Raw genomic sequence first — 22,460 nt, forward strand, 5'->3', positions numbered from 1 at the left:
ATAACAATATATATAAAAGTTGTACCTAAAAACCAAATCCTTTGCACGTATTGTTTACAATGCACGTGCTATACAATTTTAGTCCTATTATTATTATTATTAGAACTCAAAATTGTGAAAAAGGACAATGCTATTGTGAGAGTCATACTGTACTAGTTTACTTTTTACATAATTCGGAAGCAATTGGTTGGCTGCGAAATATCTATTGTCTAAGATTTTGTACATAGTTCAATAGTATAGACTAAAGAGGCAACAAGTCGGCGTCATTAGATGCGCAGAAGTGGTATTTTTTCATACTTAAATACATGCGCATTCTATGACGTTTTACGAGAATAACAATTATATTTTATTAGCGGACCCAACAGACGTCCTTTACATTTCATTACAAAAGCTTTATATATACTATATAAAGATTGAATTAAACTAACATAAACTTTGTTTTTTTTATTCTTTATTACGATCTTTCCCAACCGCGCCTTTAACTCATGCGCCTGTATTTCCTAGGAGATACGACCTCCAATTGTTTAAAGAGTATACTCCTCCCTCAAAGGCCGGCAACGCACCCACTAAAATGGGTGCCTATGGGCTGCGATGACTTTAATTTTTGGGCATCCCGTAGACTTGTTTGCCCCCCCCCGCCCCTATACTATAAAAAAATACTTCAACACTAACACCTGCCACTGGGGGATCAAGGGTCGGCAACGCATCCTATAAAATCAGTGTGATTAACTGCGATGACACTCCTTTCTTTTTGGGCGACCCGTAGGCTCGTTTGGAACCTTTTCGGAATAAACATCAAATAGAGCGCGTGACTAAGCCACGAAGTGAGTCATTACTGTTTAAATAATGCATTAAAGCAATATATTTTTATCAAACATGAGTTGAGGAACGCAAAACCAATTGAGGAATTTACATTAGCATTTTGTCACGCATAATTCCAACCATTGGACACACCTTTAAACGTTGACTTACTAATTAATATACTGAATTTATGTATTGTTTAACGTTTGAATTAAAATGGGTGTGGCCAGTTAACTATTTTTTTTAGGAATAGCCCAGCAAACTTCATTTCGCCTATGTTATTTTACTTAACCTTTTTTAGTTACATCACATTATATGGTATATTTTACTATGCTACATATATACAGAATAAAATCTAAGTACGAAATAAATGTTTTTTTTTCTCACCATAAAAACCGAGTTCAAGGAATAAATATAACTGACTCAAATTGGTCCAGCCGTGTTCGAGTTTTCCTTAGTAACATATTTTACAATTCATTTTTTTAAACGCTCACGTTAAGAGAGCATAGCACTGCTGGTAAATTTTTTTAAAATAATAATTATAGTCTAGACTCAGGAATTCAGCCAGGGTGGTCTTCCTTTTGAGTTTATTTATTACAAACATTTCAACCAAATCATTCCCCTTTATAAAATTTGTACTAAGATTAATATTCTATAAAATAGTTCTGTAGATGTTCTTTGTACATATTTGACAGTTGACACTAATCAAACTATGCCATTGTCACTAAAAATAAGAACTAGTGTTGTTGTCAGTAGAGCACTGTTGGCCTAGTGGCTTCAGCATGCGACTCTCATCCCTGAGGTCGTAGGTTCGATCCCCAGCTGTGCACCAATGAACTTTCTTTATATGTGCGCATTAGACATTCGCTCGAACGGTGAAGGAAAACATCGTAAGGAAACCGGCTTGCCTTAGACCCAAAAAGTCGACGACGTATGTCAGGCACAGGAGGCTGATCACCTACTTGCCTGTAAGTTTGACAAATTATCATGAAACAGATACAGAAGTCCGAGGCCCAGACCAAAAAGGTTGTGGAGCTACTAATTTATTTTGCTTTTTTGTCGGAAAACGATTTTGACGTAACAGTAGTATACAGATTAAAATTGCATAGCAAATGTTTTCAGAATTTTTAATTAGTTCGAAGATTTGTCGTTAGGTATGTTATATATAGCCTGTGATTACATAATAAATATTTAAGTAAATAGATATAAGTAATAAAATCACGTTATTGACCTTTTCACTATGTATCAAGGTACATAATGATTAATTAGTATTCACTTAGTACTAGATTTAAAATAGGTATATAAATACATATTTTATGTCTTCAAACCCTATGGAAGCGTTAAAGAAACCCTTAATTTTAATAAATGTAGCCTGAGTACAGCCTCGTTCTATTATATATATCGGAAAAAAACTATCAAAGATCGAATTTCCGAATACAATATTTTCCCGTTAGATTTCTAGTTTCTTCTGTATAGAGGCTGTAAAATCTTGTGAAAGGTACCTATTGTTGGCCGTTCGGTCACATTCACGATTCAAGGTTAAACGTTTATTTGCAATGCTGATTTGAACTTTTTGCGCGGTCCAACATAATGTTTTATACATAATATGGACCCGTTCGTGCCGACAACCTCACATGCAAACATCTAAATGTCTTTAAGATAAAGTTGTCTCACCACAAATAGATAAACGAAAATTCAGTTTTCGTCAAATAGGTAAATTTCTAATTAAATCTGTGGCATAGCTTCATAAAAGTAAAACAGTTTGTAACAAGCACAAACTTTATGGTAGTTTGAAGTTTCGATGTCAGTTTGACAGCTCGAAAGCGCGCCATTATCTTTGCATCATAATGTAAAGTTATTTTTAACCAATTTTACATATTGTTTGTAATAAACATTTATATAAAACAGACGTTACGACGGCGCGTTACGTTTGACAGTGATTGGTCACCATCAGTAGTCCAACGATAGACACGCAACACGATTTCATCTCACATTCTAAAAGGCAGGAAAGTACGTTAATCTTAATAAAGCTTTTAATTTAATTGAAAACAAACCTATAACACGAGCTTTCAAAGCAATAATTAATCTTGTCGTATGAATTTATATAACACTGGATGAACTTCCAGTCATAGAACCTGCATAATATGTTTCTGTCAAAACTTGACAAACGTCTGTTTAAACGAAAAGGTTTAATATGTTTTTGACAATGACCAAAGAGATCGGACCTCATACTACTGCTATGAAACATTTAATTTTTGAAGACAAAAGACATCAAAAATTTCTGGCTAGGAACAGTTTTGATTGAAGATTTCAATCGTCGTTTTTAGTATATTTATTGACTTATTATTTATGTTTCCCAACCTTAATATTTCAACATCATATTTAGCCATATCGGTACAGCCATTTTCGAGTTTTTATTATGTATATATATATAGAAGATTAGCTATTTAAAAAAAATATCGATAAAAATAATGTTGTAATTAATTTTTGATTGAGTCGTCTTCGTCATAAGCCTCGCAATTTTTTTTTTTTAACCAAATTTGGATCAAACTCTTCCCGCAAATTTTATATATCACAGCGGCCGGGCAGGAGGAGCATCTAATATTGAGTGCCCATGGCCACTCACAGGCCTGTCAACTTTTTAAACATTTAAAAGAATTCACATAATGGTGGTAGGTACGCGGCAAAAACTGTCATAAATAACGCTCAGTTGTAGAAATACGGAGGTCAATTTAGTATTCACAAATTGTTCAATTGTAGATTAATGAAGTACCAAACTCTATATATATCAAACCCACTGAACAGCATTCCTTAATTCTGACAATCTATCAAGAACACTGAAATGACACCATTAGATGTAAATGCGAAAAATAATGTCTTGACTTCATTTGCCTTGGATAAAACCTTGGAAAATAACCGTAGGAAAATCAATTGCTACCTTTCAGGGTATTACAATTTACCTGTATTTTTTTATAGAACAAATGGGCAATAGGCAAATGGGTGGGACGCTCACCTCATGAACATCAGATGAACCTCCGTTTGGCCCCGTGACTCTAGAATATAATACATCTAGTACTACTATTACTACTTATTATTACCGAAAGAGTAGTGGTACAAGTCACTATATATCATGGCTGATTTACACAGGGTCAGTAGACAAGTCAGTCGCGCCAATGTCGGCGCCGCGACTGACTTTAATTGTTTACATGAAGTAAGTAGTAGTGGTGCGTTTCTTACGATGAGCACACGTGTGTGAAGTCAGTGGGAAAAATGAATACGCGAAAACAACTGAAACGACGATTTAAGGCTGATTCACGCCACACCGTGTCTCGACCGGGCCGTGCCCCGGCCGGGGCACGGTCTAACATTAATGATATACTTTTGTATGAAGTAATTCATGCCTGACCGTGGCTCGGCCGGGGCACGGCCGGGGCACGGCGTTGTAATGTCGGTGGGTATTGTTTCCCGGCTCCGGCACGGTCCGGCCCCGGCACGTCGTAACATGAACGTAGGCGCCCGGGCACCCGCAGAGCAGTCAACGTCAAATCTTAGTGAGGTTAATTTTTTTTGACAAAAACAGATATAGTCGTCCAAACACGTACGTGCGTACACCCAAACAGCCCGGTGTAACATGAACCACTGTCCCGGCCGGCGCACGGTGGACGTGTCCCGGCCGAGGCCCGGCCCGGTCGCGACACGGTGTACCGTGAATCATCCTTTAATTATTTGTTGAAAAATTTATCAATTTTGCTGTTGAATGAGTTAATAGAAATGGTAGAAAATGAGATAACTAAAAATAAACGACAATGGGTAAGAAAATGGATTGACGATAGAAACGAAACTGGTGGCTCTGCTTTGTTGCTGAAGCAATTGCAATTTGAAGATCCTGCGGAGTACAAACTGGCTATCAGGATGTCACCACAGAGTTTTGACGAATTGCTGTCAATGATATCGAGCTCTATTCAACGACATGATACATTCATGAGAAAAGCTTTACCAGCCGACATTTTTGGCTTCAGGAATGTACTATCGGTTCCTTAGTCACTTTTATCGTGTCTCAAAACTAGCAATTTCTCAATTAATACCAGAAGTGTGTTGGGCAATATATACGGCACTAAAAACACATATTAAGGTAAGAAATTTTTTATTATTAAATTATTAGAAAATGTTGTATTTCTTACAACATCAAAATAGTATTAAGAATTTTCATAGGCACGCATAATCGTGTTAACAGCAGTGTTATTTTCACTTTCAGCTTCTTCGTTGTGCTGTAATTCAAAACTGAGGGTGTAATTATAACCTGCCTGGGGTTTACAAATGTGGGGTTCGTTGATCGATCGGAAGCATGAAATCCTAAAGAGCTGTTGCTAGTGGCAGGCTCGGCAACCTCTGGCGGGTAAAATGTTATGGTGTTGTCGCTTGATGCAGTCATTGGGTTGGGCTCCAGGGAGTAAAATCCCATGCTACTTGTGCTGCTTGTTGTTGTGTAGACTAGGGATAAAATAGTTAGGGGATGAAGATTGTGCATTTTCTGTATACTTCTTTTGTTGTATATCAGCCAATCTAGCTTTGGATAATATTTTTTGGATCTCTTCTTGTGCAATAACATATTGTTCTTCAGACAGTTTTTTTAGTTGAGCCGCCACATGTTTACCGAAAATATCAGCGTCAGACTCTTCTTCAGATGGTGACATATTAACATCATTTGACATACTTTTTAAGTCCTTTATCATGGCGGCCATCTGAGATATTTTGGAGCGTTTTGATCGCGGAGGCCCAGAATGTCGAACTGGCGTCTGGATGGCTTGAGTTGGCGTTTCAGTAGAATTATCATTATTTTCAGTAGATCTTGATACATTTTCAGCTCCGTCACCAACACCCTCAGCTTCACCCAACTCAGCGTCATCGTTGCTGGTTCCTGAGTTATCCTGTTAATGAGAATAAAATGTAATGTTTAATAAATCACTAGTTGATGATAATACGTTAGGTAATTAGTAAAAACGTAAACGTAAAAAAGTAAAAACGATTTAGGTTGTAATTTTTTTTTGTTTACAGATTCCAGAACGAGAAGAAGAATGGAAAATTATTGAAGACGGTTTCAATACCAAGTGGAATTTCCCTTCATGTTATGGAGCAATCGATGGGAAGCATATTATAATTAAAGCTCCTCCAAATAGTGGAAGTGAATTTTATAATTATAAAAAAACCAACAGTACAGTATTGTTAGCACTTGTAGACCACGACTATTGTTTTTCATATATAGACGTTGGAGCGAATGGAAACGCCTTTGATGGAGGTGTTTTCAAAAATTCCTCATTATATCGTCGGTTGGAAGATCGTCGGTTGGATTGCTTCCTACAAATAGAGTAATAGTTGGTGATGCAGCATTTCCACTGAAGAATTATTTACTAAAACCCTATCCAGGTACGCAGCTAAGTACTGCCGAAAAAGTCTTTAACTACAGGTTGTCGCGTGCAAGGCGCATAAGTGAAAATCTTTTGGTATACTGGTTTCTAGGTTCGAAAAAGCAATTCCAACCCATTTGGACACAGTTGATGCTATTGTCTGTGCAGCCTGTGCCCTGCATAATTGGTTGCGAAAGCGTTCAAGTTCCTACATAACATCTACTTGTGTAGACAGAGAGGACAATGATTGACAAATAATAGAAGGAACATGGAGATCGGAAATAAATCCACTACCAAGCATTTCAGAACAACAAAGAGCCAACCATTCCATGACTGCTAAAGAAAAAAGAGACCTATATAGGAACTTCTTTATGACTGCTGGAAGTGTGCCATGGCAATTGGATAGAATTCATTAATTTTGTATAGGTACCTAGGATGGAAATAAAATAAATAAGTTACAATAAATACTTACCATTGTTTTTCTTTTTACAATAGCATTTTTTATAAAGCCGTCCAGTTCTTGAAACCACTTGACTTTTGGGACATATACGTTCCCACTAGCGCCAGATTTGGTGGATTTTTGTATCTTGTCGAGCTCTAAATAATATGTAGCCCTTATGGCTTTAATTTTATTTTTTACTTCAGTAGAAGTGAGCCCTTCGATTTGCATTTGTTGAGCCATATTTTGCAACGCTGTTGACCGCATTTCTTTATTGCGGTAATTTAGGGATTTAATATCCCAAAGGCACTCGTTTTCGCCATATAATTGCACCAATTTTAAGGTTTCGCCTTCGCTAAGCTTCATTTTATCGCCAGCGAAAAAAACGTGGTCACTCTACAACGCAGCGGCAGTGACTAACCACGCACTGACTTGTCTGTTTACACGGGGTTTATTTGGCTGGCGCGGGGGTGCGCGGGTGGCGGGGGCGCCAACTGACTTTAAAATATTCGTGTCCGAATATTCAAGTCAGCGCTGACTTCAAGCCACTGTACTGACTTCAAATCAGTTTACACTGGGTTTTTTTCGGGTCAGCACTGACTTGCCTCGAATTTGTAGTCAGTTACTGACCCTGTGTAAATCATCTCTCACAGAAGTATAGAAGTCAGTCAAAACGCGCTGTCAAAGATGTCAAACTCCATACAGAAATAATAGTAGTGAAAGTATATTTAAGTGTAATTGACGTTCTAGAATACGTGTCAACAACGTCTTCTTGACTATACTCTATTAAAAACAAATGAAATATTTTTAATACTAAATACACACGCATCAGTATTGCTAGTGTGTTTACTAAATAATATTAATATACCAAGAGAACTATGAACGTATACAAATTATATATTTCGCGATTTTTTGACAGAAACATAATACGGATTAAATTTAACTGCGAAGTTTATAATAGGGCCATGTGGTTAACCGCAGCAGTTAATAATTAACACGTGATAAGCATAATCCTTGCGGTTATAAATAGTGGCCATATTAATAGGTATTTGTTCCCCGCGACTTGATATATGTCGCACGGTCCCGTGTATATCTTACAAATTATAGCATATCTATAAAATCACATACAAAAACTTCATAAAGAACCCACAGATAAAACAATCCAACACAAAGGAATCCAAGTATGACGGAAATGACCATAAACAAGTCAGAAATTGAATGTTGTCTATGATGACATCGACTCTATTTTTCACCTGTAATCTTCCCGATCTGCGGTCAAGGACATATTTGATTTGAATTTCGAATTTGGAAGTTGGGGGAATCTAAATTCAGTTGAACGACCGACAAACAAATTCGTTCAGTTTGATAACATCTTCGTCTTGCACGTGTCAATTGTTATTGATAGAACACATTTATACACTGTCCATCATTGTCGATTTGTCCTTATAGTGTACATATTTAAAATATTCTGATATTCTGACACAGCTCCTGACTATCACAAAATGGATGAATATAATGAATTACATTCCAAAGATGCTCTATGCGTAAAAGCAGGTGTTTCCTAGTTCAGCTTAAATCAAGGCCCAAAAAAGGTTAATCCAATTAAAGACACACTCACACTCCCGAGTTTTAACACACACTTATATGGCGTATCAATTCCTTTTAGAGTTATTTATTTGTTGATAATCCACAGACACTTTAAAAAAGCAAGATAATATTGAAATTAAATTAAAATATTACACCATATAAACGATACAAAGGATTACACCATATAAACGACGAACATTATGTACTAACAACAATGTTCTAATAATTTGCTTATTGAGGTGTGTGTAGGAATATGAAATGTGTGTGTGTGTGTTTTTCGGTGATCTTAAATATTGTTTTTTCCCTTCGAAAACACGCATTATGATAACATGGTACATATTATACCTGTAAGTATTTTTTATATTATAATACTTTGAGCAAAGTTGCACCAAAATATATATGAAACAGCTCAGTGTGACGAGTTCTATAATCTAAATTATTTAAAACGACTCGTTGTAATTACGAATGATAAGTTAAACATGCATTTTACCTCAGTTAAAAGCCTAGACGGCTAATAGTCTGGCCATCCTTACGAACCTAGGTCGTTATTTAATCTAATATTTAATTAAACTCATTTTTATACTTATAATCTTCTATATAATTGTGCATTTTAGTTCTTCAACAACTATCTTATGTTTCTGCCTATGTATCAGCTTCTAATCTTTATATATGTCACCGTAAAATTGTAAACACCGTTAGATTGTAATCTATCTCGCGAGATTATAAACTGTCGAAAGATTGTGAACCTCAACGAACTGCTTACAATTTAACGTATTATTATTCGGTAGTTATATGAAATTGTTGGAAAGTAAAATTAATCTGTAATTGACTAAAGAAGTTTGAATGATAACTAAGTTAGTGTAGTACAATCTACCGAATAATAATACGTTAAATTGTAAGCAGTAAGCTGAGGTTCACAATCTTTCGACAGTTTATAATCTCGCGAGATAGATTACAATCTAACGGTTTCTACAATTTTACGTTAAGATATATAAATAACCAAGTATTTCATATCATATACGGTATTAATATGCTTTTTGGTTTATGATGTCTTTCAATATGGTTCACATCACAATACTTAATCTTGTAATTTTGAATTAATAAATAATAATAATAAATCGTTTATTTGCCAAGATAGTGGTATAATTAGATCGATCAACTACAAAAATCCGCACAGCCAGCCAAATAGGCATGCAAATGTCGTATTAATTTTTACAATGCCATATTATAAGAACATATGTCTATGTATAATTGTATATAATAACATAATGTTACGTACATTATGTATACGTACAGTACAGATATTGGTGTTAAGAAATTAACTAATACTCCAGTTCAAACTTCGAACGACCAAGTTATTAACGAAAAATGGTAATAATTTCAAATCAAGATGGCGAGTTTTATCGTTATATTGCATTTTAAGTAATACCGACACCCATGGACACTCAATGTCACAAGGTTCGCGAGTGCGTTGCCTTTAAGAATTGATACGCTCTTGAAGGACTCAAGCCGAATTGGTTCGGAAATACTTCTGTGAGCTGGTTGCATAGTGTTGTGTCGTCTCGTTTCTGAACCGTAGGTACTTGACTCGCTGCAATTGGCTATGGGGCGTTTCATTTATTCTGAGGACTTTAAAAATTTACTGGAATCACTTATTGAGTTTCTTTAGGCGCGTTATGAATAATTGATGAGAGTGAAATTTGACGATGCGCGCGCACCATGACACAAAATTAACAGAATGAAGTTGCCCACGGAAGATGCTACGGCATTGGACATGATTTAAAAACAACATTCGAATCATAATAGAATTTATGTTACACTTAATGTAAGAGAATAATAATAAATATTTATTTATTTAATTTTTCAAATGTAAACTGAACTTTATTGACTATAATGATAATATATAACTCCTTTTCCAGTCTTTGATTATTTAATTGTAATTAATTATTTGCATGCAATCAAAAACTATTTTTAATAATGCCAAAGAAGTATAACTTCTTACGCGCGTACATAAGTACACGCACCCTTTTTTATTAGAGTGTAGAGATTACTTGTGATGTCATCAGTCATTAGGTAAATAAAACATATAAACAAAAAGAATCTTGCGTTTCATTCTGTCTGTATTTTTAGCGCTGTGGTGGAAAGAGATAATGATACTTAAATTAAGACGGTGCATTAGTCGAAATTTATTAATATGTACTAATGAAAGTTGTCTATGGACAATAAAATACATATAACGGCTCTAGTCAGTTTTTCTTGAAGAATCGTCGAATTGCTTTGGAAATAATTCAAATATTGTTCGTGAATTTACACTTTTCGTCTTGTTATCAAAATACTTGGCGGAAATGGAATTTATTGCTTGAACGAAATCAATTTGTAGGTTTTAATTATATGTTAATTTTTTATACATTTGAGTCAAATAAGTTCACCCAATTGAGGTTGATAATATCATGTTTCAAAAACAAATCGTCTGCTTGTAGGAATTAAAAACAAAAAATTGTCAAAAAAATAAAAAAAATATTTTTTTAGGGTGGACACCCCTTATCACTTAGGGGTTTTAAAGATAAAGGTAGCCGATTCTCAGACTTACTAAATATGCATAAAAAATTCATAAGAATCGGTCGAGCCGTTTCGAAGGAGTATGGGAACGAACATTGTGACACGAGAATTTTTAAATAAGATTTTTGGGGACAACCTTGATTTTTATCATTACTGACTAGCCAAAGTATATATTGGTATTAAACGAAAAATAACATAAGATAAGCTGTTTATTTACAACCAGAGAGACAAGATAAAAGAAAATTAAAACGTAATATAGGTTATCAGAATATAAAAAAATGTGTGCGTGTACTATAGTCGAATTTTTAATTAGACGAAGTCAACTGACGTTTACGGTGTTGTCAGTTTTTAATGAAAAAAAACATGAACTGAACGCATCACTATTACTTTAAATATGGCAACATTATTTTACAAAGTGACATTAGCTATAGGTCTACCAGAATCTGATGGCAAAAAAAAAAATTAAAAATTAGCGATTTTCATATGGCAATAAAAGAAAAATTTCATCTGTCAACTGAAATTTCGAGGAATTGTTTTTGGTTTGGCTTCAAATTTCCTTTAAAAAGTGATGAAAATGTCGAAGAAACCTCTTCGATCGCAAGCAAGACATATTGTTTTCAATGTTTATCAAAGAATACTTGATCAACAAGATGCAGAACATACACAATCATCGATATTGAGTCATGTGCAAGCGTTGACTGGTTAGTAGGAATGACACGTCTTGATACTTTGGTTTATGGGATTTTTCGTGTGTATTATATTATGTACTTATACTAAACTTTGGTTTATTTCAGGGGTTTCTTATACTACAAATAAACTTGGATAGAATTTAGATTTAGAATTGATCAGAAACAAGATAAATGAGTTTTACACTGTTTCTTTCTCTCAAATAGGGATCGATGAATAGCGAAAATCTTGTGAACATGTAATAAAAATTGAAAATAAGTTCATAGAACAAGATCGGATAATTGAGATGCACGACGAAAGGTTTATTATAAATACTGCGTTGAAGACTTTTTTATGGATGTGCAGTATTTGGAACCAATTTCAAGTTCTTAATTAATAAACTCATGAACAGAGTAATTGGAGATTTCATCTAAATTTCAAACCCCACATTCGCCACATTTTCAAAAATTATCATTGGATAATTTTTTATATATTTTGCATGTATCACACACAGAATCAGCCGCTATAAGGAAAAAAAAGTATCAAAACGTTTTACTCCAATTTCCCCGGTATTGCTAGCGTCAATTTCTTTTTTCCCTTTTTGCCATCAGATCCTGGTAGACCTATACTGTCAGTTGGCTTCGTCTAATTAAAAATACGACTATAGGTGTACACACGTAAGAAGTGAAACTTCTTTATGACCTTATTTTTCGAAAAATTATCTACTATATGCAACTTTACAGAAATTGGTTAAATAAAGTTAAATTAGATAAAGTTTAACAAAAGGCTTTTATTATCATAGACATGAATACAAATACAGTTATTTCATTTTACCTTATTACTGTACTACTTTGTACTACTAAGATTATTACAAAATTTCATTAATTGTAATAGAATTATTACTATCATGTGATACGGATATGATGATATATACAACAAAAATAGTAATATTGTGGATGAAGATACATAAACTTCACATTCACTTCATATATTTAAAAACCTATTTAAACTCTTGAACTTCGCTATGCACTTCTGCTTCCAAATATGACGTCAAAATTGGATTTGGCATTGACGTCTGACAGTTCTTCTATCCATGATGACATCCGATGTAAGAGGTTGTTGACCTTAGGGCTAATCTCAATATTGTTCCAGCTCTATTCCACTACAAAGACAATTGATATTCAATAAGAACGAGTAACTACTAGTAAGAATCTAAATTTTAAAAAGGAATGCTTCTGTAACTTTCCATTGGTGGTGTATAAATCAACATCTGTTTTATTTGCATACAGAAGGTGGTCATAACAGAGAATAGCTTTAAATATATTTTGAATTATAAAGAGAAAACCCTTTTATAAATTAAAACACTTATGTCTCATATCACCGTAAATGCATCGTGCACCGCATTTTATTGGTTAAGCAATTTCACAAAACATATTTGCTATAATCTGTATTCTTCGTATGTAACATTATAATCGTTCAAAAACGTGTTTTTTTACTCTCTCTTAGCGTTTTTAATATACGTTTTTGGTTGTGTTAATATTAAGTTAAGATTTATTTTCATTTTTTTTGTATTATATTTTTTTTGAAGCATAGGAAAATGGTGGCAAGGAAGAATTTGGAGGAGGCCTTCACATCGAAGGTCGTGTACTAATGTTAAATGAATGATATGGACGTAATGGCATCCTAATTATGTAGTACTCGAATACAGGCTGTTTTTATTTAATTAAATTTCTTGAAGAATAAACAAATTACTATTACGAAGATGGGTTAATTGAAAAGTTTCTCGACTTTTTCAAAAGCTAGAGACGTTTTCAGTAGGCTGAAATGTGATTTATAAGCGTTTCAAGAGAGTATTTCAGATATTTTAAAAATAAACCCTTGAAGAGATTTACGGCGTTTTCTATCCGATCCCCTAACTCGTAATAATACTAAGCAGTTACATATGTCTTATCATTAAATGTAAACCAGTTGTTTCAACTTCTCTTTCTGATGAGAGATCAAACAGCACGCTCGCCGTTGGACCTTTTGTTTAGTTTTAAATAGTATAATTTTTTTTAATAGTATGAGCAGTAAGTTTTGTGCTTGTAAGTAGTTCTGAAATAAAGAAGTGTTGTCGAAATGGATTAGGCGTGCGACTCTCATCACTGAGGTCGGTAGGTTCGAACCTGTACTAATGACTATCTACATCATTACTACTATCATTGAACACTTCGTACTCTGAAGGAAAACATGGTGATGAAACGAAGCCTGAGGGCTGATCACCTACTTGCCTATTAAACGATATTGAAACTGATATTGAAATCTGAGGCCAGACCTAAATGGTTCTGGCGCCATTTTTATTTAAGAAATCAGGTTTTTAAATGTGTGTAAACAGAGCTTATATAACTGTTTTCATTGGTTTCGCTGTGACCGTTGAAATTGTTTGTATATTGTTTCTTTTCAAACAACCGCTAGTCACAAGAAACCACGGGAAGAAACAATACTCATTTCATTAAATTTTACGCATACCTTTGCGATTTGGGTATTTTTATAGTTTTTTTTTTTTTTTTTTTTATAAATTCTTCATCCATCTGCAATCAGCCTCTTGGCTTTTATCAGGTTTTATAGAAAATGTTGGCAATTAGGGAACGCAAATCCAAAAATTTTTACTCCCTCCTCAAGTTTCGCCCTTTTTAGCCGATAGACACTGTCCGTCGTTTCCAAGAGGCCCGAAGCTAGGGGGTTCACGTGTTGCTGAAGTCTCATTTTGTATCGCACGGTTGATCTTTTAATGTCTTCCTCGACAGTGGCAATTCCCAAATATTTATGGACTTCAGTATTTTTATAGTTGCATTTGTTTTCGAACAGCACAATTTGGTCGATAATAATGAGGAAACCTTCTGTAACTTCCTATTTATTTATAAAAGCTGATACAAGAAAAATAAAATAATTTTTTTATTGCGACAAGCACTTATAGGCAAACAAACACAATACACGAAGAGATAAAAAAATAATCAAACAAAAATGTTAACCTAACTACAATCCTACAGACCATGTACTTACTGTCTTTGGCTTCTATATTTCTAAACCAATTTTTTATCACCTCAGATTTAAAGCGGATTCTTAGGAGTAGTAGTAATATGTACTTCGAGGCAAATCAACAAACTCGATCTATAAAAGTCAGGTAAGTACATATATGCGCAGACGCTTACGGTATGTTTGCAGGCCCTGACCCGCTTGAGATGTTGTTCTAGTTGATCTATTTTATCGATTCTGTATTATACTTGTTAGGTTCTGTGAAAAATTTAAGTTATTGTTTGACTCAACCCCCGTAATGCTGTGTTGATACTGCGGTCGTATACGTTCCGTAGTGTAAGATATAGAAAGAATTTCACCATTTTTTTGCGCATACATCGCCTTCGTATATAGACAGTCGCTAGAATTAGTTTAGAGAACTTATATAAAGCTAGCATTCATGAGGTAGAGATATTTATTTGCTGCAGATTTGTGACTAAAGGACTTTTAAAAATCACGCAGGCTGGTGAGAATATAAAACCAAAGACAATTTAAATTAAACGACAAGACGATGAGATAGATAGAACGACATACGAAATACACGTTTATTTGTTTGTGATTATCATATGTTAATATAAAAGTTATTTAATGGCTTATACCCATACTATGTGTAGATTTGAGGCTATATATTTAGTATAAGAAATTTGGCGTAGAAAAGGGGGCTGACAGCCAGCCATGGACAGTCATACTGATAGAAAGAATTGCTCTGTGAATCTGCTTATTAAAATCGGTGCTCTCTTTTCTAAAACCCTTCGATGACCTGCTGGTTCTACATAGTGGTGGTGTGTCAAGTGCCATAAAACGCTCAGTTGTGAAACGACTTCGAGGTGATACGGGTGGTAATTCACATCTATCGATATCCGATGATGAAACTGAACTGCGGGTAATCTGAACAACTATACGGAGTAGTTGGCTTGAAACAAAATCACTTTTCGACAGTCTTCACCAAACAAATTTGTATGAGGTCACATGAAAGCATGGGCTAATGTCATTCCTATACAAATTCGTTTCGCGTTAATGGGTCACGCCTAACGAAAAGTGTTGATTGATATAATGTATGTGAATATGGCATATGTCAATTGTCAAATTACATTGCGCTACCCTTAAGGTGTGTTTCAACCTTTTTTGTGCCATGCCCACCTTAGCCTTTATAAAATTCTTATGCCCTATGTAACATTAATAATTTTTAGTATAAAAATTGAATTAATAGACTTAAATTTAAAGGAAGAAATTACTAGGAAATTGTTAACGAAACGCAGTAAGTAAATTTACAAGTTCAAATTTCAAATCAGTCTCGACTCCCCTCATAACAATCCATTTTCCCCCCTGTGGGGCGTGGGCCCCGCGTTGGGAAGCATTTCACAATTTGACGGTTTCACTTCGATAGATTACAATCTACCGAATAATAATACGTTAAATTGTAAGCAGTACGCTGAGGTTCACAATCTTTCGACAGTTTATAATCTCGCGAGATAGATTACAATCTAACGGTTTTTACAATTTTACGTTAACATATACATCGTTTTTATCGCCTCACAACGCCTTGCTACGGTCGCAAGTAGTCACGATTATATGATGCATGATATGTTAAGAAACGTGATCATTTCTTGCTATAAATTTTAACGTTCTGACTAACACTGATAACACACTGTAAACAACAACCGGTAATAATATCCATATATCTGAATTTGTTATCGGGACGGCCTTGTAAAATGTTATTTGTTATGTTATATAATTTCTAATTATATTTCAAACACATTTAAATTAAATTTATTACCATGCGATTGCGTTTTTATCGACATCTTAATATTCTTATTATTCGGCAAATTTTACATTATACAAATTATAATGTAGTGATTTAAAAATGTTAATCTATTAAACGAGTAATAAATTCGGCTTCGCACTGAAGAGCATTCTGTGTTGTGCGTTATCATCAAACTTTTTAAATATATTTTCGCTAGAAATATGAAATAAAAATAAAAAATACCTATGTATATTATGGAACATAAGTACAGTGCAAAGCCGAGAGAAAAAGCCGGCGTAAAAAACTCTCGGTACTCTTTTAAAATAGCAAATCATCAAATAACACTTATTTTAAAACAAATATCGCAAATTAATTAGCAGTAGCCTGTCTAGCACTAATCCCAGGCTCTTTTATCAACTATATAATCGTTAATTTTATAGTAAGCCTTCTTTAATAATTATGTATTCATTTCTTAAATTTATTAAAAGGCAGAGATAAAAGCGCCTCTGGGATTTTATTAAAGAAGAGTATTCCTTTTCCCAAAAAAGAATTACTAACTTTATATAGTCTAGTACGGGGAAATTGCAGCCTGTGTTTGTTCCGAGTATCAACTATAATATGTTGTTCGACTATGTTGTTGTCGGAGGTAATAAATAGTAAGTTATTGTACAACTTAAGTAAATGGTAACCCGTGTTATGAGGCAGTGACTAAAACTTGTTTTTAAAACTAACAAACTTTATTTAAAATTATGTTTACAAAAACTAACGTTGGAGTTCGAATATGGAATAGAAGTGCCTTTGAAAGGATCGGGATTTGGTACTTAAAGGTTTGGGTAGGAGTAGGGATACATTAGGGGAACAAACAATGTCATTAGGTACTTAACTATAACTTATCACTACATGAACATATGGTTAAACTTATACAAGGCAAAAAATAACAGTTGAAAGTTTAATAATATAGTGGGGACCACATAACACCTCCCCCCTTAAAATAAAGGTTGCGCCTGTTGGCGTGAACTTTTTGAAGAAGTTTGTTGGGCGTCCTCTTCCTCGTCGTCCGAGCTGATGCAAGCCGTCGTCGTCGTCGTCGTATTGTATGTAGACATCGGGATTTCTATTTGTTGTCGTCTTCGGGATTGGTCGAAGCAATTATTAAATATTTGAATGCATCCTTGTTCGTGAGGGTTTCTTCTTGGGTAAAAGTATTTGAAGAGGTTGCAACAATTGCAAAACTTGTAAAGAGTATAAATAAGAAGGACTGATCCAAGTGATAAACTCATTAGAGTGAAATTGTATGGATGTTCTTGAATGATATATTTGTCTTGATTTAGTATTTTAGAGTGATGTTTGATCTCGTCTTTAATAGTATTGAGAGAGTCTAAGGAAACATCGTTAATTTGGATAGGTACGAGTCTTGGATTATAAAGATCTGGAGTTCCTTCGATGCAGCGATTTTCCACGTCGACAGTAACAATGGGATGACTTATGTTTTTCGATTTCGAGTCTTCAGCGATGAGTGTAACCATTGGTGTATAAAATTTGCATGCAGGTTGTAGCAGAATTATTCCGTGTCCAAATATTTCGCCATGTGTAGTTTTTCCGTTGCATTCCATAGCATATGTAATTTTCTTCGAAAGTATGAAAATCCATTTGTTATTTTTTAATGGATGAAATGTGTTGAAATGCGCAGAGAATGTGGATACCTCGCAGTTTTGAGGTATGTCTTTAGAATTCGTCAGCAAGATGGAGACTTCGCAGATTGGTTGTGCGTTTGAGTTGAAGATTGTGACCTTACTGCATACATGAAGGTTTGGAGAGAATTCATGACACTTATCCACGGAGTTCGTCGTCAGGTAGCGTTGACTGTTTTTGCTGATAGCAAGATACATGTGCTCAGGTAGGATTGTGGAATATAAGGAGGACTCAGGATGTTTTATAGGAATTGAAATTAAATGGTATAAGGTAAATATGTCATTTTTGACTAAAGGAAAATTTAATATATATATAATTTTGTTCATATAAATATATGATGTAATTGTGGCAGAGTTTAGAATTTTATGAATGTTTTGAAGACTCACGGTTGCCACTAGGTTACCTGATGTTCTAGCATGACTTGATGCTAATAATTCTTTGTAAAGACTTACTGACGATATGACCGAAGGATGAACTGCTCCCGATTTAATAAATAAAATGCTCGCAACGATATCATCAATTTGTTTTTCTAGAGACGTGACGAGTTCTAGAATTTGTATAGAAACAGTTGAGATCTGTTCAGATACACTGAGATTAAAAAGTAAAGTATTCGTTGAGTTAATATAGGAGTTAATTTTCATTAAATTTTCATTGATCATGTGTTCATCGTATGAAATTTTTAAAATGGTATTGTTAAAGTTAGTAATGGTTGAAGAAAGAATTTGGAGTTGTTGTTTTAAAATATCATTCGTAGAAATTTGTTGCTTTTCTAAGAGATCTATACATTCATTATAGTATTCGGCATCTTTTGCGTCTGGTGTACCAATGAGCCATTTTAGAACTGAGCTTAGACCGTCTATAAGTTCGCGCTTGAAACGCTTGTCGCTTGTGTAATATTGAAATTCATCCAACCTTGAGTCTATATTCATAATACTTAATTTAATAAAAGAACTGGTAGTATCGACGTTAGGTAAATTAGAATTTTGTTTGATTATAAAATTATAACTATTTACTAATCGTTTTAGAGAATCCCTCGATAAGAATAATGGTTCGATATCTCTATATATAATGAGTTTCCAAGAACTTTCCGACACTAGAACTTCACCAACTTCTTCATAATATAGTCCTGAGTTTGAAGGTATATTTTGTATGTGGGTATCCCCGACAACAAAGGTTGTGGAGTACCTGAAATATGGAAATAACTATTTTGTAAAATATAATATTGAAAGAAATATAATAATATTCAAGAATTAGACTACGACCTATTCAGAATTCTAATTAGAATTAAACCTATTTGTAACTATTTTCTTTATAATTATATAAATTTTGTATAGTATAATGTAAAATAATTTTTTTATTATAGAACATATGATAAAACTAAAATAAGGATTATTCATGTGTGTATAAAACGAATGTATATAATTAGGATTCTCCTCTCCGTCGGATATAGTATTGGGAAATGCCATAGCAATTGGTAAACTGAAATAGAATTAAAATTGGTTTGTAAAAAAAAATCTAGTAATGATAATTATTCTAAATAATTTATGATTCGTGCGATGGTCTTAAACGATTTGCATGCACTATTTGGTTTCTTCCATTCTTTCTGATAATGTAATTTTCATTGAATCCTATTCTGACAATAAGATAAGGACCTTCCCATTTCGAATCTAAGTTATTAGGGTTAGGCACCTTGAGCATTACGTAATCGCCTACGTTATACTTAGCGATGTTTCTAATATTTTTATCATAACGTTCTTTAGCTTTTTCCTTCATCGCTTGTAAGTTACGTAAAGCAACGTCACGAGAAACTTTGAGTCGTTCATTAAGATCATGTAAATAATCACAGGTTGTATATTCGTTTAATTCTTTTAGAGAGTAGAGTGATCGAGGTTTATACCCAAAAAGTAATTCATGAGGCGTGAAACCCAATGATTGATTAACTGCTGTGTTATGACATATAACTGCGAAAGGAATTATTTGATCCCAATTGCAATTATTTTTCTTATGATACGATCGTATATGATCTCTAAGAGTAGCATGGAAACGTTCTATAGAACCATTACTTTGAGGGTGGTAAGCTGTGCTCAATGTATGATTTGAACCTAACAATTTCATTAATTGTTTTATGATGCTATTTACAAATTCTGTTCCTTGATCTGAGTGAAATCGTTTGGGAACGCCGTAATGTTGACAGAAGATTAATAGAGTCTTTGCTACGGTAATTGCTTGTTTATCTACAATAGGATAAGCTTGTACAAACCTTGTTAAATCATCTTGTAAGGTTAAGATGTACTTATTAGAGTCATGGGTTACTTCCGAATAAGAAACTAAGTCGATAGAGACACGTTCAAAAGGTTCAGTGGATGATGAAGTTATTACCATTGGAGCTTTATAAGTTTTTCTTTGTATCTTACTCCGTTGGCAAATTTGACATTTGTCAATGTAATTTTTAATAGTGTCGGTCATACCTTTCCAAAAATACTCTGATCTTATTTTTCGTGTGGTTTCAACTATACCACGGTGACCAGACAAAGGGTCATCATGAAAAGATTTTAAAATAGAAGGAATATCTTCAGGATTAGGAGTCTTCACTTTGTTTTCACAGATAGTAATCTTACAATTATAAATGTCTGCTAAATAAGATGTAATATGTAGTTGTTCATGTAAATAAAATAAGTCATAACTTTTGACGCCAATTGTTAAGATTTTCGATTGTACTTCAATTTTACAGTCATATTCAGTCATAAAGTCATTACCTAAAATACCGTCAGCTTTTATGTTAAGGTTTGCAACATGAAATTTATGTTTAGGTAAATTGTCAAGGGAAATATTTGCCGTTCCTAAGGTCAGCATCTGAGATTGAGAACTGGAAATACCTTGAATAGAAACTATATTTAATTCGTTAATGCAAGCTAAACCTATTTTATCTTTACGTATGACAGATATACCAGCACCGGTATCAATTAAAAGAGTCACAGGTTTATTATCTATGTAAAATGTAGCATGTAAGAGATTTTCTGGAGGAATATCATTTAAAGCAGAGATTGAAAAAGATTTAATATTCTTGTTGTTTGATTTCGACTTACGTTTATTTTTTTTATAATGGTATTTTGAATTCGATTTAGTAGTAGAATGAGATACAGCGGGTTTACAAGATTCAGCGATATTTTGAGATACAGTGGGGTTAGAAGATACAGTGCGATTTTTAGATTCAGAGGATTTTGGAGATTCATCGTGCTTATAAGAAATAGTAGAATCCGTATTATGACCAAAGGTTTGGGACTGGCTACCCTGTTTGTAGGTCTGTATAAAGCTAGCTTCGAAATCTGTCTGTGTGCAAGCTTCTTTGCATTGCCTCCGATAGGCTGGTTTATTATGCAAGGATGCAGGCACAGTGCTTTGTAACACTCGACTTGATTTTGGAATTTGAGGAAGCATTGAATAGTCTAAAGAGCTGGGTTCATCGAGTAGGAGCTGGTAGCGATTTCCAACGGGTCGCTCATTTCGTTGGTCGCTTCTAAGTTTAAATGGCGGATTGGTGCAGGGAGAGCGCGTTGTTTATTTTGCTCGTTGTATGCTCTCTTGCGACATTCGTTTATTGAATGCCCAATATTTTTACAATAAGCACATGTCTTTGGAGAAAATCTAGGATTAGGAGGCCTGAATGGAATATTTGGGTTTCTAATAGATTGGTAATTATTTTGATATGCATTACTCCTAATTGCTGGCCTAGGAGTTGGAACTGGTCTAAATAAAGATTGCCTAGCTTTGTTCATAGCCCTAATTTGATCTTCTTGCATTGCAAAACGACCTGCTTCTCTCAAGGTATCGAAACCTTTTGTTCTGAGCATTATACCCATGTCTGTAGAGAGACCGTTGAGGAATATGCTTAAGGCGGTTTCCTCGGTGGTTGCTACACGTCCGTCTAATGTTGAATCGCAAATTTCTGAGTGTAGTTTTTCTAAGATTTTGCAACGACAAAGATCTACTCTATGATAAAATTGGGTTAAGGACTCATCATGTCTCTGGAAAATCGATTGAAGTTCTAAATTCAAATGTTGAATCGTCTCGGTATTCGCGAATCTCTCAATAAGAAATCTCTTTAGTTCATCCCACGTCTCGTAAGTTTTACACCGAACTTCTGAGGCCGCGATGCCTTTAATATTATTTAGAGCACAAGTTAACAAAGTCTCCCGTTCAAACGGAGATGACAGTTTAAACACAGTATCACAGGACCTAATGTAACCGTAAATTTCATCGTGATTGTTTGTGTCGAATATAGGAATAAGATTTATAAGAGTTTGAATATTAACTGGTGATGCCTTCATTATGCTTTCGGTCTTTAATGACATGATGATTATTAAAATGTAGAATGCGTGTGTAGTTAAATATGAATAATGTAATTAAATGAAATATAAGATATAGTAATACAGGATAATATATATAAAACACACAAAATATGGAAATATAGGAAAAGAATGAGCCACAAGTAAAATGCCACTTACCACAGTAA

The 22,460-nt window shown here is 34.2% G+C and overlaps 1 protein-coding gene and 1 long non-coding RNA gene across 2 annotated transcripts; one reads left to right on the forward strand and one right to left on the reverse strand.

Moving 5' to 3' along the window:
- Positions 1–4,928: 4,928 nt before the first annotated feature.
- On the reverse strand, positions 4,929–7,252 carry LOC125056822. Its single transcript, XM_047660122.1, has 2 exons — positions 6,679–7,252; positions 4,929–5,729 (listed from the first exon to the last, which is right to left on the reverse strand). The coding sequence occupies exons 1-2, from the start codon at positions 7,009–7,011 to the stop codon at positions 5,265–5,267; spliced, it is 798 nt and encodes a 265-aa protein (XP_047516078.1). The 5' UTR covers positions 7,012–7,252; the 3' UTR covers positions 4,929–5,264.
- A 4,006-nt stretch (positions 7,253–11,258) lies between these two features.
- Positions 11,259–11,978, forward strand: LOC125056656. Its single transcript, XR_007118084.1, has 2 exons — positions 11,259–11,492; positions 11,586–11,978. It is a non-coding gene; the product is annotated as an uncharacterized LOC125056656 (long non-coding RNA).
- Positions 11,979–22,460: the final 10,482 nt, after the last annotated feature.

The sequence above is a fragment of the Pieris napi genome, chromosome 15 (assembly GCF_905475465.1).
Source record: "Pieris napi chromosome 15, ilPieNapi1.2, whole genome shotgun sequence".
NCBI classification, from domain to species: domain Eukaryota; kingdom Metazoa; phylum Arthropoda; class Insecta; order Lepidoptera; family Pieridae; genus Pieris; species Pieris napi.